Source organism: Microcaecilia unicolor, chromosome 11, assembly GCF_901765095.1.
Source record: "Microcaecilia unicolor chromosome 11, aMicUni1.1, whole genome shotgun sequence".
In the NCBI taxonomy this organism is placed as follows: Eukaryota; Metazoa; Chordata; class Amphibia; order Gymnophiona; family Siphonopidae; genus Microcaecilia; species Microcaecilia unicolor.
In genome coordinates, this window is record NC_044041.1 from 39297593 (window position 1) to 39316161 (window position 18569).

The 18569-nt window shown below is 42.9% G+C and overlaps 1 protein-coding gene across 1 annotated transcript in view; it reads left to right on the plus strand.

Moving 5' to 3' along the window:
* The window catches only part of HIP1R (huntingtin interacting protein 1 related), a 161696-nt gene that overhangs the window by 87185 nt on the left and 55942 nt on the right, over nt 1-18569 (plus strand). The window contains exons 2-11 of the mRNA XM_030217833.1: nt 3748-3811; nt 6350-6492; nt 10088-10144; nt 10946-11026; nt 11114-11190; nt 12141-12202; nt 14466-14606; nt 17330-17387; nt 17483-17558; nt 17644-17784. Of these exons, the coding sequence (XP_030073693.1) occupies nt 3748-3811; nt 6350-6492; nt 10088-10144; nt 10946-11026; nt 11114-11190; nt 12141-12202; nt 14466-14606; nt 17330-17387; nt 17483-17558; nt 17644-17784 (900 nt within the window). The remainder of the gene's footprint in view (nt 1-3747; nt 3812-6349; nt 6493-10087; nt 10145-10945; nt 11027-11113; nt 11191-12140; nt 12203-14465; nt 14607-17329; nt 17388-17482; nt 17559-17643; nt 17785-18569) is intronic.

The following is an 18569-nucleotide window of genomic DNA, read 5'->3' on the forward strand; positions in this document are numbered from 1 at the left end:
CCAAAGCATTGCCTCATATGCCAGAGCATCACTTGGGGAAAAGCCAAAAGAAATTGAACTATGATCCAAAAGTGTCCTGAAAGAGGAAGAACTTCAAACCCAACACAATTTTTAGGGGGTAAAACATTTTCATACACAAAAAAAAGGGCTCTTAGGTAGGTATTCCTGGGGATGTAATTTAGCAAGAATGGTGCACACCTGTGCAAGCACTGTGTGTAACATAGTAAATGATGGCAGATAAAAACCTGTACGGTCCAACCAGTCTGCCCAAAAAGATAAACTCATTTTACATGGTATGTGATACTTTATATGTACACCCGAGTTTGATTTGTCCTTGCCTTTCTCAGGGCACAGACCGTAGAAGTCTGCCCAGCACTCTTCTTGTACTAAGTTCTGAAGCTAATGTCGAAGCCCCTTAAAATGTACACTCCAGCCCATCCCTATCCAGTTACGATCAGGGTGTAGACTGTAGAAGTCTGCCCAGCACTGGTTTTGTTTCCCAATTACCAGTGTCGCCACCTAATCTCCATGAAGATTCCGCGGATCCATTCCTTCGAAACAGGTGTAAGTATTCCTGGGGATGTAATTTGGGCTGAATGATTCATACTTGTGCAAGCACTGCACGTAGGTGTTCGTAGACAGAGCTTAGGTGGCATTGCAATGTAAGTGTGACATTTATAAAATATGCAAGTACATGCAAATTGTGTGTGTTTGTGTTTTATATTTTTAAATCCTCATTGGAGCAGGTGTAAATTTTGTGCCAGAGCATTTGTCAAATTGGTGATAATTCTGGATGCGCATTTTGTAAAGATATGTGGGTGCATATATTACCTTTTTATAAAGTAGGTGCCTTTTTGAAATTTTGACATAGATGCCCTGTTATAAAATTACCCCTTGCATGAGCAGTCGCAAGTATTTTCCTTCTTATAAAAACCCTGTCGGACCTTCCATGCAGGTTTTTAACATTTTTGCTTTTGAAATATTAAACTGTCCTTTCTTGTGTACTTGTGTCAGTTGATATTTCAGTGAATGTCAGAAATTAAACCGTGCAGGATGATTTACTGGGCATGCAGAGACTGAAATAGAGTCCCACAAAGCTATCTCAAATCACAGAGGTTGTTTACTATAACATTTGCATAATTGTTGTCTAGCTATATCAGGAATACCAGTTCCTTGCACTGGAAATTGGCCAACGTCTTGTGCTGTAATCTGGGGTTTTTAAACCCATTGATCTTGAGATAAGATCAGGGCAGGGGTAGTTAGACGCAATTAAATTGGGCATTAGCACCAGGGCTCGTTTAACCATTGGACCAGGTGAGGCACTGGCTATGGGTGCCAAAATACCCAACCTCTGACCTCACCTCCTCTAAAGGTTAAGCCTCCTTCCCACCCCCCCACCCCCCACCCCAGGTCTGCTCTCTCCTCTTTGTCCCCTCTCCCTGCTGCGGGTCCAGCAGTGCTCTCTCTCCTTTCCTCCCATGGTCCCAGAGCTGCCAAGGGGTCCCGATTTTTGAGAGGGAGATTTTAGTACATGTCCCAGCCACGCCCATTCTGTCTTGGCTCCACCCACTCGACCTTGTGTCATCTTGAATTTCTTTTGATGTAGGCATAGGAAAAAAAATGATTTAAGTGCTCCCAGGTTTCAACCCAATTCTTGTTTAATTATGGGATATAAATTATATAAATAAGTAAATAGAAACTCTGAATGTTGAACACCTGATTCTCATAGAGGCCGTTTACCTTGAGAAAAAAAAATGTGTTCACCAATATAACAGTGCTAAGGTGTCCCTATAACCAGCTCCTCCAAATGATACACTGATTACACTTTCTAACAAATTACTTCTCTACCTATGAAAAGCTATTCCCTTATTATACTTCCTCTGAGTACATCTGTATACTGCACAAGCCAGCAATTTTTTAAAATATAAGCGAGATAACAAAAAATTCTACCAACAATATAAAAATGACAACCGTGGATGCAGCAGCTCAGAGGTTACAATTTATTTACTTACAGAGACCAATCAATGGCTTCAACTTTTCATCCGATCCCTCCACCACGATGCAGCCTGTGCTGTGTGCAGCAACCACATCCATGACAAAAAAAAAAAAAACAAGCAAACGCGGGGCGGCAGTAGCCTTCAGGCATGCACTGTCGATTCTGCCGGTCCTCTGCCCCTGCCAACGTCAATTTTGAGTTCCAGGGGCAGAGGGCTGGCAGAACTGACAGTGCAGGCCTGAAGGCAGTGTTGCGGCTCCGCGTGTTTGCTTTTTTTGTTTTGTTTTTCTGCCGCTGCTGCCTTGGGAGAAGCAGTGGCCGATGAAATCTCAGCGGGAGACTTCACCGCTTTGGCGGTAGGGTGGGAGATGGCCCGCCAAAGTGTGAGTCTCCCGCTGAATGCGGGAGACTTGTCAGGTCTGTGGTCCCCTTAAAGTTTGTTGGTTGCCAGCAGTAGCAGCATGACAGGCTGCCTTTGGCCAGCCCCTGGGTCTTCCCTCTGTTGCATCCTGCCCACAGGAAATTGGATCAGAGGAGGCAGGACATAGTAGAGGGAAGACCCAGGGACTGGCTAAAAGCAGCCTGTCTTGCTGCCTCTGCCACCAACTGATGTAAACTTTTAAGGGGACCATGGGGCAGGGGAGAGAGAGAGGAGTGGGAGCAGTGCCGGACCCACGGGGAAAGGGGGGCAGGGAGAGACACTGGCCAGAGAAGGGAGAGATGTCAGACTCAAGGGGAGGAAAGGGTGCCAGAAATGATGCGATGGGGTGGGGGGGAGAGAACACTGCCAAAGCAAGTTGGCTCAGGGCCTCACTATCCCTTCAGCTGGCCCTGATTAGCACCGAAGTAAATTGTCTTCACTCCTAGTGCTTGAGGTCTGCCAGTGAGAGTCAGGTCTTCAGGATTTTCCTAATAAATATACACGAGAGAGATTTGCTTACTAGTAAACATGCAGATCTCCCTTGTGCAGATTCTTCAAGGATATCCTGAATGTAGCCCGTAAGGACTGGGAGTGAAGGTGGATTCACTGTTTTTGTAGCGCTTTATTTTCTGGTACCAATTCTTGTTGCCAAGCATTTGTTTCATGCTTAGTCTCCTTTTATGCCTACAATGTTAATGTAAAAGGAAATCTGAACTGACTGAGTTCCGAAGGATTGGTCTATTCCCTACTGGGCAAGTCACTATCTTGCACTGTCCCTGGTAGCCACTTGAGCTCTTTTGGGAAGGGACATATTAATTTTAACTATTAGAATGCTGTCAGCTGTTTCAAGCATTGTTTACAAATTATCAAGTTTCAATTATGAACATTTAAAAAGAGTAAGCTTTATTTTTTCTACATCAGCATTAGTTTTTGCACAGTTGTGGTTGTTATAAATCCTGCCTCACCTTTTCAATCCTGGCTGTATAATATTAGGGAAAGACTGCTGTTACTCAGTGTTGTCAGATCCATTAGTTCAGAGAGGACAAGTGTCCTTGTTTTTTGTTCCTTGGGGATTTTCCAAGTCCTGCATACTAAGGATGACAAGCCTGGATTTGCATCATGGCTGAAGGAGAATGTGAGGAAATGCTGTTTATGAAGTGGGAGAGTGAATACACCAAAAGCTGCTGGTGGTTTGGGGGATGAGATATTCAGCCAGAGTCAGTGGAATGGTGACAGTCCTTTAATCCTGTGTGCAAGGGGAGGCTGCATCAGTGATCTTGGGGGTACTCCAGCCGGTAAAGTTGCTAATATGCTTTCCTCCCTCTTACAGGCGATCAGCATCAGCAAAGCAATCAATACTCAGGAAGCACCAGTGAAAGAGAAGCATGCACGGAGTATCCTTTCAAATAAATATTGTACCGGGTGATCAGCACCTCTGTTAAATGCATGCGAGAGGTTGGTTGGGTTTTGGGTCAGCAGTATAAAGCTTATACACAAAGAGCCAGATTCTGGATATGACGTCCAAAATCTAGGCGTGTTGGAATAAAGCGCCTAGCGCTATTCTGTAAACCATGTCTACAGTAAGATGCGGTTTATAGAGTGGCGCATAGGCCGGGGGAGCACACACATTTAGACGCAGCCATTAATGCCACTGAAAACCTGGTGTAAATGCCCGCACCTAAATGTACACACATTCCTCTGAATTCTATAACAATATGCGTAAATGTGATTGACACCCCTGACACGCCCACACTCCTCCCATGGCTGTGCCCTCTATTCATCTGTGTATGTCGGAATTTATTCACACCTCTTTTTAGAATGTGCCTAAAAAGTATGCATAAATTAGTTATCAGCCAGTTGAGTAGTGTGTGTAAACTGGCTGCACTCACAATTTAACGCACACTACTCGCAGGGCCTTGAATCTGGGAGAATGTGGACTTGGGCAGAGTTGTACATTCCACTGGGGTCCAGAAATGGATTGCAAAAATAGAGGAGTGAATTAAAATAAGTGTGATACCAAACCAGTTTTGTAATCTCCACCAATAATTATTGCAAAACAATACAGTATCTAAATAATAATTTGTAGGAAAACTACATTATGTTCCCTTTTTGGAAGGGCACTGACTTGATAAACACAAAAGGAAGGTAAGTGGCTCTTGGTTAAGGGTTTGTTAGTTGTACTAAGCAAACTTTCAGTCTCAGATCTTAATGAATTTTGTAGGCTCTTTGCTGCCCTGCCTTCCCCTAAAATTTTGATAATTAAACCCAGCAGTCATGATAATCACTCCTCCTCCAAAATCCAAGCAACCTTCAGGAACAGCTTCTATCACTTGTGACAACTATCCTGTCTGTCTCCTTACACTGAGAAGGTAAGTCTTGTCTTAATTGTGCATGCCATAACATCAAAACTGGATTACTGTAATTCACTCTACACTGGTCCGACTACAAAGGGTCTGCATCAACTCCAATTGATTCAGAATGCTTCAGCAAAACTAATAGAAGATTATGTGATCACATCACACCATTTTTCAAAAACTTCACTGACTACCAGTACAACACAGGGCCAAATTAATTTAGCGTCCAATGTTCCCGTAATAAGCCATATGGGAACAGATTGATGGGAACATTGGACGCTAAAGGGTTAAAAAAAAAAACTGATCTTCAAGGCTCTTACAGGAAGTGGTCCAGAATACTTGAAGGAACAGGATCTCCCTCGTGTAGTGACCTCCAAGGTCACTAAGGTCCTCCCAAGGAGTATCCCTAACTACACTCTCTCCAAAGGACATCACATGATGTGATATACCCCCAAGCAAGCCTTCTCCGAAATAGCCCCCATGCTCTGGAATGCACTCCCTTAAAGACTTTGCACAACAGAAGATTATCTCTACTGCAGGAAGCAGGTGAAAGCTTGGCTCTTCAACTAGGCCTTTAATGGGAGAAGTAACACCCTAACCACTAGGCCACAGTGGCAGAGTGGCCTAGTGGTTAGGGTGGTGGGCTCTGGTCCTGGGGAACTGAGGAACTGAGTTTGATTCCCACTTCAGGCACAGCTCCTTGTGACTCTGGGCAATCACTTAACCCTCCATTACCCCAGGTACAAATAAGTACCTGTATATGTAAGCCGCATTGAGCCTGCCATGAGTGGGAAAGTGCGGGGTACAAATGTAACTAAAATAAAAAATTAGCTAGTCATATACCCACAAGGAATGACACAGGCTGCACATACTATTGCAGGATATGTTTATCCACTCCTATCCTAGCTAAGATGATACTCAAGCACCTTTCTGACCTCAATTTGCAACTTTCTTTAAGTACCTTATTTTCTTACTCATTTTATTCTCTTATCTATCTATATTTTCCATCTTTGCTTACACCCTATGCTATTAAAATGTTTTATTGTGTTGACATTGTAATGTTGCATACTACGCCGTACTTTGAATATTTTTACTGCTGTAATTGTGCGACTTATTCTTGCTGTATACTGTCTTGAGTGAATTCCTTCAAAAAGGCACTAAGTAAATCCTGATAATGAGGGTGACTTCCCCCCAAAAAAACAAAAAACCCCAAACACTTACCCAGGTAAATGAGCTGTTTGAAAACTGTCTATCCTCAATGCAGTTAAAAGAATATGCTGATGGTGGTTTGAGTTTGTGTTTGTCCAGACCCATTGTTTTGCTTTCATTTCAGCAGTTCGCTGCCATCTAATCAGTCTAGTGGTTGAGGCAGTGCTGTTTTCACAGCATGAGTCGTGTTAATAAGTTAACGGCTTGTCTCTTTATTATGCTTGTGCAGCAATGTTTTAAATATTTTCCGCTAGATGTCAGAATTCATGTTTGTAATGTATGTGGATTCACTTCAGAGTTTGTGTAAATGAAAACTGGAATATGCATTTTATCTGCCATGTGGACCCGTTTTCCTTGACTTTTGTGAAGGAATTATTCTGGGGACTCACCATGAGAAGGGGGCCTTCACCTTCTGGTCTTACGCAATCGGTCTGCCCTTACCCAGCAGTTCTATCCTTAGCTGGAAGTTCTGCCATGTGCTGCACAAGGTCTTGAGAGATGGACATCCCAATGTAAGAAGCTTCTTTCCTCCTTGTGCAAATTGCTGTAGCAATTAGAGGTGTTTAGTAAAACTTTATTAACATTTTTTGTGCATTGCAAAACTGGAGATGGGTCACATGAGTCAATGACAGATATCGCAAAGCTTTCCGCTGGCAAACACCATAGTTGTGACACTGCAATCAGGATTTCTACGTCACAGAATGAAGGGGCAAATGTACTTGCACTGATCAGTCAGATGTAGGCCAGCAGGGTTTCCAAACTGGGAGTTGAGATACTAGATGGGATCACAGAAACAGGGCTGGTTCCCCTCCCTCTGGACCTCCCTATGCCCACTTGTGGCAGTCGGCATGAGGCCCTGTGAGTCGGTGAACCTTTCACAGGCCTTGTCCTCTCTCCTGTGTGGGCTTCCTGTTACACTAGCACTGGGGTTTGTGCCCTTTGCTGACTGCTGCTTTCATGATTTTGATAAGTAAGGAGTGGATAAGGGAGTGGAGGTCTATTTTGTATCCATCAGGGCAGGGCTTGCACAAATACTGAAGTATTAGACTGGGATCATTTTGGATAAAAGTTTGGGAATCACTGATGTAGGTGCCTAGAGATTAGTAATTATAGATTTTGGGGAGCCTGCATGCTTGCAGAATACACAGGTGTGTTGAATGAACATACTATCTGCAAGTTTCTATAGAAAAACTATACCCATTTTCTTTGGAAAATTAGGAAGTACATTTGTGTGTGCAAAAAGCCTCTGTGTTCTTCACATCAGCTATTTGTGTGAACACTGGGAGCAAGATAGTGCACATGCATTTTGAAAATTAAATGTGTGCACTTTACCTCCCTCAGTACTTCTTTTTAGTATAGTTAAGTTCAGATGCTGTGATAGATTCCCCCCTCCCCCCCCCCAGCTCTTCTGTATTTCTGGTCACAATCGAGGGCCATTTTCACTCAGGTAAATGCCTTAAAGAACTGTCCTATTGATATTATGAATACCAGAGATGGAATCGCAATTTCCACACTTAAAAATACTTAACATTGAGGGACTAGATTAAAAAGTGAAATTCTAGATGAGTGGTTCTCAACCCAGTCCTTGGGGCGCCCCCAGCCAGTTGGGTTTTCAGAGATATCCATAATAAATATGCATGAGAGCAGGGGCGTAGCTACGTGGAGCCACGGGAGTATGGGCCCCCGTAGATTTGGCCCTGGCTCCCCTGCATCTGTCCCCTCTCGATTTCCCCCCCCCCCTGTCTTCATTCAAGGTGGTCTTCTGTTGGACCAAGGCAGGGGCTGCTTGCGGCCAGGTCTGAAGTTTTCCCTCTGACCCATTCTGCCCCTGCAAAAACAGGAAGTGATATCAGAGGAGGCAGAATGGGCCAGAGCAGGCCGCAGGCAGCATATGTGCACCACTACCACTGCTGGGGACCAGCAAAAGACCATTTTTAAGATAAGCTGACGTACAGGGGCCGATGTTGAATCCTGGTTGGAGGGAAAGATGCTGTATCATGTTGATGACTGGTTGGGAGTGGAAGAGAGCAGAAGAGATGTTTGTAGGAGACAGGCAATGTGATTAAATTCTTTAGACATGATTGACTTGCAGCCATATTAAAAATCAGCCTCAAAAAGGTGGGCTAATCAGGTCTAAGTTTGAATAAAGCCAGAAAGAGAGAGATCATGCACACCAGCTCAGAGTTCCCCCCACCCCCCAATGTATGGCATAGTAAGGTGGAAAGAATGGAGTCTGGAGTTGGGGGTTGGTTTGGAGGTGAAGAGCAGGGGTAAGGGTGACTGACTTTGAAGACTGCAAAGGAAGGGTGTGCGAGGGGAGACACATATACCGACATCTCACCATCTGATATGCCTCTGTTCTTACTGACAGGAAGTTAGTAACCTAAAACTGAACACACTAGGAGTAATTTTATGAGTCAACTATTTTTAGGCACTAGAAATGTATACTAATGCTGGTATTTTAGTCATTTATGTACCCTTTTATAAAATAGTGACCAGCATTAAAGATGTGCATAAATTTCACGTCATGTGCTTTCACTGTGGGCTTGCATAAAGACGGACTTTAAGTGGAGCCTGAGTGCATAAATGATATTTCTTATTTTATGTGTGTAAATTATACACATACATTTACACCAACCCCAGAGCTGACGTGTCAGCACCTGTATTTTATGTTTGGTCTTTTCTACCTATGCAAGTACGCACATACTTGACTTTTTAAAATAGGTGTGTCAAAATCTACATTAAATAAGGCTCAGCCTTATAAAATTACCCTCTAGGCATCTCCTACGGCTGATTTTACATTTACTTCCTTTTTATATATGCTTAGTTTGAAGCAGTTGTGAAACTTTTTTATATTTTTGAACAGATTAAACCTTCCAGTACTGTGTATGTTATAAGACTGGTAGTTGATTGCTGTAGTTATGAATTGACATGGAGTGGTTGTACTTTACATGGATAAAAGGACACTCTGGAAATTGCCCTCTCTGTGTGGGTAATAAAAGCATGCATGCTGTTCCACATTTTACCTGTGTTTGGTGGAGGCATTCTGGGTTTGAGCAGGAATTGCTATGGCATGCATAGTGTTGACACAAAACTATGCAAGTTTTGGTCAAAGTGCTCACAAAAGCAGATGTGAATCTCTGTGGATACTTTTTTTTTCTTGAACAATATTTAGAGTGAAAATGAACACAGACTTTCACTTTTATCCACTACTACTATTTATCATTTCTATAGCGCTACCGGACGTACGCAGCGCTTCACGCTTGAACATGGAGAGACAGTCCCTGCTCAATAGAGCTTACAATCTAATTATGACAGACAGACAGGACAAGTAAGGGATAAGGGTTAGGACAGACAGGACATATCAGGGATAGGGGACAGTTGAATGTTTAGGAGTTAAAAGCAACATTGAAGAGGTGGGTTTTTAGCCTAGATTTGAAGATGGCCAAAGATGAGGTTTGGCCTACCGGCTCAGGAAGTTTATTCCAGGCATATGGTGCAGCAAGATAGAAGGAACGGCGTCTGGAGTTAGCTGTGGAGGAGAAGGGTGCAGATAAGAGAGATTTGCCCAGTGAGCGGAGTTCCATGGAGGAGTGTAGGGAGAGATGAGAGTGGAGAGGTATTGAGGAGCTGCAGAGTGAATGCATGGGAATGAGTTTTCAGAGGTAACCACAAGCCTTGCAGCAGTATAGGAAGCTTGAAAATTATTCCCTACTATACATTAAATAGGAAGTTACTCCCATATATGAGGTTGTTAGATTGCCAGCACAATTCTGGACATCTACATTTTGAATCTTGTATGAAAAATTATTTTCATTGCAACTGCTGGCTTAAAAGTACTTGGTTTAAATTGGTGTAAAATGCATATCCTTTCTGCTTATGCTGTAAAATAGACTGCCAGGACTCTTCTTGGTAATGATTCAGTCTCCTCTTTCAGCTAAGTGAAGGGTTAATTATTTAGCTGATAATGGAGCCAGGTATAGAAATGGAGGTTGGTGAATAAGATTTGAAACCCTTCTTTCATATGATTCCCACATCGCCTGCATTCTCACCACAAGAATCATCAAGGCTGTCAAATGCTGATCTGTTATCTGCCTTCAATTCTAGGTTCTTCAAGACTGTCAACGGCACAGAAGCAACATACGAGAAATAGGAGATCTGTGGGTGAGGATTAAGTTATTAAAATTGCTGCTGGACCAGGTGGTTGGTTTATTTTATCTGTTGGGGGTGGGGAAGGTACCTCTGATCGGGAATGAAGGGTAAGAGCCAGGAAGGAAGATTCCTGCAAATAGCAAGACACACCATAACCTTTAGGTAGAAAAATTCACAGATAATTCCTAGCGTGCAGTTTTATGATGGATGCATCCCTGGCTTGTAAAATCTTTGTCTTGGGTCAGCTCTTCAGCTTTGTTTGCCTTTTTATCTTTACTAGCCGTTAAGTCCGTTAAAATGGGCGAGATTTCCAGCTATCCTCCTCGCCGTCACCACTCCCTCCCCCCTCCGTGCCCGGCCCCGTGCACTGACCTGAAAGCGCTGCACAGCGCTTCCACACGGAGGTGAGAGGCGCTGTCAGGTCAGTGCAGGGGGGCCCGATAACGGAGGAGGGCGGGAGCGACGGCGGGGAGGGTGGAGGTTGGTGCACGCAATGTTTGTTTCCAGACGGCAGCGTCAGACAGTGACTCCGACTCCGTTTCCCTCTCTGTTCCGCCCTCTGACGTCATCATGTCCCACGAGGGTGGGACAGAGAGGGAAGTCTCTACTGCGCATTTGCAGGTCACTTGCCGTTTATATGTTTGATTCTAACACTGTTTTTAATTTATCAGGTGTGTTTAGCATAGGCTACTCAAAATGCTGGCACTGGTCTATTCAACTTTTTTTTTAGATTTAGATTTTTGCTCTCACCTTTTTTTTTTGTAAATAAAGCACAGCATAGTTTTGATTTATTTTCAACTGTTGATTTTTTAGGGCCACTTACATGACCGATATGGACAACTGGTGAATATCTATGCCAAGCTGTTACTTCATAAAATAAGTTTTCATATGAAGGTAATAGCAGTTTTTACATTTTGAGTCTTTAATTAGGTGTGGGTTGATATTCCTTCTTTAACATAAACATTGTTTCTCTCTTCTCAGCATCCTGAATTCCCTCCAAACCTAGAAGTATCAGATGATGTGCTAGAGAAGGCTGCGGGCACAGATGTAAATGACATGTATGTTTCCTGGGTTACTTCACCTGTCTTGGCATTTAAGATTCCTGGTACTTGCTCGTTGGGTTATTGATGCGCCAAGCTTTAATGGCATGCAGAATGATAGCATAATTTAAATCTGACTTGTTTTTACAAGTTCTAAGTCTGCGGTATCTGATTCTGTCTGACTTTCGTCTTACTGGATGAATGGAACCAGAAACGTTTTTTTTTTTGCATATTAAATATTGGGGTTTGGCTGCCTTAGCTACGGAGTTAGGTTTTCAGCCTGCAGTATCTAGTTACTTTTCTCCTGTTGAGTGGCAACATTTAGCAGCTCCAGACACATTTGCAAGACCGGCTCAGGATTGCAGGCCTCTATTTGGCCATCTAAATTTAGAAGAATTTTGCTTGAAAATGGTTTTATGACATGAACCAGTTTATAGGTGGCCCACGACACACAAGTAATGAAACAAACACAATATAAATCAATAAAAACAAGAGCTAAAAACCTACAAATAGACACCAAACACTTGTTCAAAGATCACTGGATAAATTACAGTTGGTAATCTTAACACGCTTGCAGGCCAGCTGAGAGTTGACCTGTGTTGTGTTTTCTTTTCTGGCGCTATAATCCATTTGGAGGTTAAATAAATAAAAGACCAGTTATTCAGTGCTGTGTTTAGTGGTTATGTGGAATTGGGCTTTCTGCCCTCTTCAAAAGACAGTGTGGAAACATCCGTAGTAACTGGTGAAAGGACCCTGCATTTGGTTTTCATTTAGGTAATTCCTAGTACAGAGGGACTTTTTTGTTCCCTAGAGCTGGATGTTGAAAAGATGGCGTACACAGCGGCCAGGGACGGGCAGCAGACAGTGTGCAGCCCCTAGGGCTCACCAGGCCTCTACTTGTGCATGTGCTCAGTGCAGTGCACTTAGCTGCATATCTGACTTCCTTTGCATCTGTGTATTCTTTTTAGATTTCAGCTGACAGTGGAAATGTTTGATTACATGGATTGCGAACTCAAGCTTTCTGAGTCTGGTAAGTCTTGGGTGGGTGAATGGTTTCTCAACTTAAGGTCCTGGAAAAGGGCTAAAAATGTCATCTGCGCCAGGGGGAAGAATAAGCTATTTAAAGCTAGAAAATGTTTGACTTTCCCAACAACAACAACAACAAAAGAATCCCTGATAATTCTGTTGGAAGAAAGTGTTGGATTGTTTACTGATTGTTGGAAGTACATAAGCATCACCATGCTGGGACAGACCAAGGGTCCATGGAGCCCAGCACACTGTCTCCGACAGCGGCCAAAAGAACAAACAATTTGTCCCGCCCATCCCAGAAATAGTGGATTTTTCCCATGTCCATTCAATAACATTCTATGGCCTTTTCCTCCAGGAAGCCGCCCAACCCTTTTTTTAAAGTCTGCTAAGTCAACCGCCTTAACCACTTTTTCCGGCAACGAATTCCAGAGTCTTAGTACGCGTTGAGTGAAGAAAAATTTCCTCCGATTCGTTTTAAATTTACTACACTGCAACTTCATCGCATGCCCCCTTGTCCTAGAATTTTTGGAAAGCGTAAACAGACGCTCCACATCGACCCATTCCATTCCACTCATTATCTTATAGACCTCTATCATATCTCCCCTCAGCCGCCTTTTCTCCAAGCTGAAGTGCCCCAGCCTCTTCAGCCTTTCCTCATAGGGAAGTCGTCCCATCCCCTGTATCATCTTTGTTGCCCTTCTCTGCACCTTTTCTAATTCCACTATATTTTTGTTTTCCATTCTTTTCCTAATAATACCCGACATTCTATTTGCTTTCCTAGCTGCAGCAGCACATTGAGCAGAAGGTTTCAACGTATCATTGACGATGACACCTAGATCCTTTTCTTGGTCCGTGACTCCTAGCGCTGAACCCTGCATGACATAGTTATAGTTTGGGTTCCTCTTTCCCACATGCATCACTTTGCACTTGTTCACATTAAACGTCATCTGCCATTTAGACACCCAGTCTCCCAGTCTCGTAAGGTCCTCTTGTAATTTTTCACAATCTTCCCGCTTTGGATGCAGTTTTTTCTTTGTGTGTCAGTAAGAGCTGAGGATTAATTTTGCTTAGTCCTGGTTGGCTTTGTACATAGCCAATGGATGTCAACTGATGGCTTATTCCTGGGGATACTCTGATGCCATAACAAATAGCACCAGTTGGCTTTACAATTTGATATCGCCCATAGGATGTAGGATATCCCAGATTCAAGCTTCTAGATTTTAGACAAGTCAATCATATGTAAATTAACCCAGTCCTGCGATCAGAGTATCTGATCTAGTTTATTTACTGCGGATAACCTCAAACCGTACCCGGTTAATGTTCATGAGCACTGTATTTGGGAAAACCATGGAAATCTGTAAACTATCACCCAGCTCATTTAAGCAGAAGAAGAAACGGAATATGCCATGCAAAGGTGTTGATGGTGGGTTTTTTCTTTGCAGCGACTGGAAGCCTCAGTGACTTAACTGTGCACACACATTAGATATTCATAGTCTGGATGAAGATATTGAAATCTCTGGAGCTTCTAATTTTCTTTCTGACATCATTTTTTTTCTTTTGCCTGAGTTACCTTTGTTTTCATAGCCATCAGAGCTCACTCCTTTAAATATAAGGAGGCCAATATTCAGACCACGGAAGGTAGCCTGGCTGACTCCCACGGTCAGCGCTGAGTCTGAATATTTAATGCCGGGCCATATCCAGTTTAAACATAACTGACTCGATAGCACTGACCGGTTAAGTTTAAACAGACCAAAGATAGGTCTGCTATTTCAGCGGCCTAATTTGCCCGCCAAACTTAGCCAGCGATGCGCTGAATATCGGCGAATAGCCGTTATATCACATGACCTAACCAGTTATCCACTAAGCGCTAACTGGCAATATTCAGCAGGAGATAACCGGCTTTTTCCCACTGAATATTGCCAGATAGCTGGTTAAGTGCCATTTAACCGGCCAGGAGCCGTTCCTGGCTGGTTAAATGATTATAAATATTGGAGGGGGAGGGGAAGGGCTGTCTAGGGTTTCTGTTAACAAATCATGTCTGACACCTTTATGCCCCTTCTTGACTGGTAAATTTATTTGTTTGTTATATGCGATGAGTGGTGTGTTTTGGGCTGGAATGCCCAGAAGGGTCCAGGGGTATAAGTAAGCAGCAGTTTCTCTATGCTCCCTGGTGTAGGCAGCCCATAATTAAGAGTCTTTAAGTTCTCTGAGGAATATAAAGTTTTTTGGCTCATGTGGTAGTAACCAAAGTTCTTTCTGACTAGTTTCTAGGCAGCTCAACACAGCCATTGCAGTGTCCCAGATGTCTGCTGGGCAGTGCAAGCTGGCTCCTCTCATCCAGGTGATCCAGGACTGTAGCCACTTGTATCACTACACCGTCAAGCTGATGTTCAAACTCCACTCGTGTAAGTAGGACATTGTCCACAAAACTCCCCCAGACTATCCGCTGGTATACCTCGGTTTGTTCTGTTTCATCTTGAGCAATCCTAGTGCTCTTCCAGGTCCAAGCTTTGGTAAATGTATTGTACAACTATGGAATGCCTTACCTTTAGAACTACATTTTGAATCTGAGAAGGGGATTATTTTAGAAGCATCTCTATGGGTAAATAGCAGCATTTATATGTGTAGATTGCACACGCGTGTAACTGGTGATTTGAGGAAGCTGCTACTTACATGTGGAGATCCACACCATACAGAGAATTCAAGGGGGTGGGATAGGGGGTATGGTTTGCGCCTTGGGTGGAACAAAAATCTAGAAGCGTGTTCCTTATTTTACAAAGGGCATAAACATATATGGGAAAAATAATGTCCCTTCAAGTTTTACATCTGCTAAAAAGCACACACAGAATTTTTTAAAAAGTGCACATTTTGGACAGGGCTTTATAGAAGAGATTAAAGGAGTCATCATCCTTAATTTCCATTTATTTTCACCTTCAACATGAAGAAAAAAACTGCAGGCTGACTACTTAGGGGGTCTTTTTACTAAAGGTTGGTGCATATTATAAATAAGTACCTGAATATATGTAAACCGCTTTGAATGTAGTTGCAAAAACCTGTGAAAGGTGGTATATCAAGTCCCATTTCCCTTTCCCTATTTGAGATTCTACATGGAATGTTGCTATTCCACTAGCAACATTCCATGTAGAAGCCTGCCCTTTCAGATCAGCAACGCGGCTGCGCAGGCTTCTGTTTCTGCAGGACGTCAAACTCACAGAAACAGAGGCCTGCGCGGCCGCATTGCTGATCTGCAAGGGCAGGCTTCTACGTGGAATGTTGCTAGTGGAGGAGTACCCTAGTGGTTAGTGCAGCGGACTTTGATCCTGGGGAACTGGGTTCAATTCCCACTGCATTTCCTTGTGACCTTGGGCAAGTCACTTAACCTTTCATTGCCCCAGGTATAAAATAAGTACCTGAATATATGTAAACCGCTTTGAATGTAGTTGCAAAAACCTCAGAAAGGCGGTATATCAAGTCCCATTTCCCTGTTATCTGCCACGGGACACATTTGATTCCTATGGGCCCTGCTGCATGTGCTAATCTTTAGTAAAAGACCTCCTTAATTGGTAGCACATAGGGTTGTAAAATTGGACAGCCGCATATGGAAGCGGTGCCATTTAATATGTAGAAGTAGTGAAATTGCCACTTCCATGTGGATGCTGTCTGGTATTGCATCAGTTTCTCATATGCGTACTTGTAAAATGGTGGTTCCCTCCTCTGAGTGCCAGCAAATATACATGCACTCCGGCATGTGCTTAGGGGTATTTTACAAGACACTGTGCGTGGGAATAAGCAAGTTCCAACATGGACATCTGAATTCTGATCTCAAGTTTATGTCAAATGGGCCTTCACGTGTCTTTTACAAGGACATTAAAGACTTGTTTATTTCAGAAGGCATTTAGATGAACCTTTTGGGAAGTTATATGGTAAGGTAGAGGGATTTTATTATTATGGGGTTTTATGGATGACTTGGAATTAATTTACTGCTGTATTATGATTTACATTTTGCATCATGGTTTACAAGAATGTTTATAATCCCCTTAACACGTTACACAAGTTTAGGTATTTATTTATTTATTTATTGCATTTGTACCCCCACATTTTCCATCCTAGTGGTAGGTTCGATGTGGCTTACAGTTTGTTGAAGGAAGAGCAGTTTTCATGTTTGAAAAATCAGATTGCATGTTTCAGGGGTGATAAAGGTTACATGTTCAGAGACGTACTCTGCAAAGTGTAGGTATGGCAGAGGCTGCACATAACATTTGACTTGACAGTTGTCAGTTGTGCAGGTAACAGCTCGTATACCTTGCTGGTCCATTTGACTTAACAGGGACAGGTCAGGGCAAAAAGTAACTATAGAAGAGCTTTGACAGCTGCTGCTGTGTGGAGTAGCCATGTTTGTAAAGCTCTATAAAATGTCGTCATGTCCTGTTCTAGAACAGTTGAAGTTTTCATGCTTCTCTTGTACTAGATTCAGATCCTTCTTGAAGTGCACAGTTTAAACCTCCTGGATGAAAAGTTAGAACATGTACTGAAAGCAGTTGCATACGTGGTGAGTCTGTAGCTTTAAGGCAGAAATTCAGCTGAGCCATAGGCACCTTCCGTGTGGTGTATTTACTCTGCAGCCTCTAATCTGCTTTGTAAGCTTGACTGTGTTCTCTGTAAATATCTTTTCACAGAGAGGTAGGTCATCGAGAAAAGTAAAGTCATTTTTTTTTCAACAGGCTGATGAATTTCATATCAAGTTGTCCGTGCTGTTCTGTTCAAGGAAAGCATTCTATTTCCAAAGAGTGAGCTATGTTGTGATGTGATGGGGAGTTTAGCGCTGTCCTCCCCCTATATAGAAACCATAAATGTTTTAAATAACATCCTCTACAAATTGTTGACTTGTTTCTGGGTGTTATGCACCTGATTGGCCTCTAACCTCTGTGGAGCCTAATTTGGCATTAACGTTTTCGTGTGCTCCCCCCCCCTCTCCCCAAGCTTATTGGAATGTAAGTCGTGAAGACACAAGCACGTGGTTAAAGCTACTGTTATATTCATGTAAAGATTGGAAAAAAATAAATAAATGAAATTGGCAGATAAGTTAGCCTTCTGCTTCCCATCTCAGTTCTGTCTGTTTTGTCTGCAGGCCTGCCAGCTGATACCTTACAGGGCCACAGAGACAGGTTCCATGAACAGTTCCACAGGTAATAAACATGAGGCTCAGCTTCCCTGCAAATGTCCTGCATATGTGTGTATAACCGGTTGCCTTACATACTTTTATTTTCCTGCTCGCCTGCAGTTTGAAAACCTTCTTCAAGCGAGCTTCTGACATGCTGTACTTCAAGCGGCTTATCCAGATCCCCAGACTACCTGACGTAAGAATTCCTCCTGTGCCTGCTAGATCCTCTTGTTCAGTCTAAGCATTTCCCTGCTCTAATTTTATTTTTTTTGTCTTCTCAGAACCCACCTAATTTCTTGCGTGCCTCTGCACTGGCAGAGCATGTGAAACCTGTGGTGGTAATACCCAATGAGGAGGCTCCAGAAGATGAGGAGCCCGAGAGCTTGATTGAGATCAGTACAGTCCAGCCAGTAGAGCAGGTGGTGAGTTAAGTCCCCCCCCCCTCCCTTGCTGACAGGATGGGAAGCAATTCTGTAACTGGTTCAGGAACCCCTGATGCTGCACAATGAGAACCCTATGCTGTAATGGCATCTAGGCTACAGATTCCATTATGGAATACGAGCTTTAACCTGCCATCGGTCTGCCTAATGCTTTAGGCATCTGTAGTTACACCAGCTGTAGACCACGTGTAACTGCAGTTGTGTAAATGTGGCAAGGGCACGTTTGACTTGGTGTTCTGTAAATTACACACCCTTTTCCATTCTGCACTAAAAACTTGCTTCCTCCAGATAGCATTTAGTGCCTCTTGATTTTGAGTTTCCCACCTCTCCTAGTGGGTCTCTGCAATGAGAAATATTGTAAATTTGGCTTTTCTGAACTTATTTAAATACCAGAAATTTGAATATCTGTCACTTTCTTATTTTGTGTGAATGGTTTGTTTGATCTCTGGGTCGTCCTGTGTACCTTGTACGAATGATTGATTATGGGTGGAATCTGTCCTATGATTTTATGGCGTTCTTTTCTTATTGTGTTTATTTTTTATACATATTGTAAACTGTTCTGACTTGGCAGATAGATACGACATAGGAATATTAATAAATAAGTGGAATTCATCTATGCTTTGCCCATGTGCATGCATTTACCTGCTATGCCATGTGCACATGCTTTTACAGAACAGCGCTGGGACACCCTGATGCAATTATGCGTGTAAGTGGCCACTTCCTCATGTAAGCACTAGTATTCTTTAAAATGAAGAGCACAAGGAGAG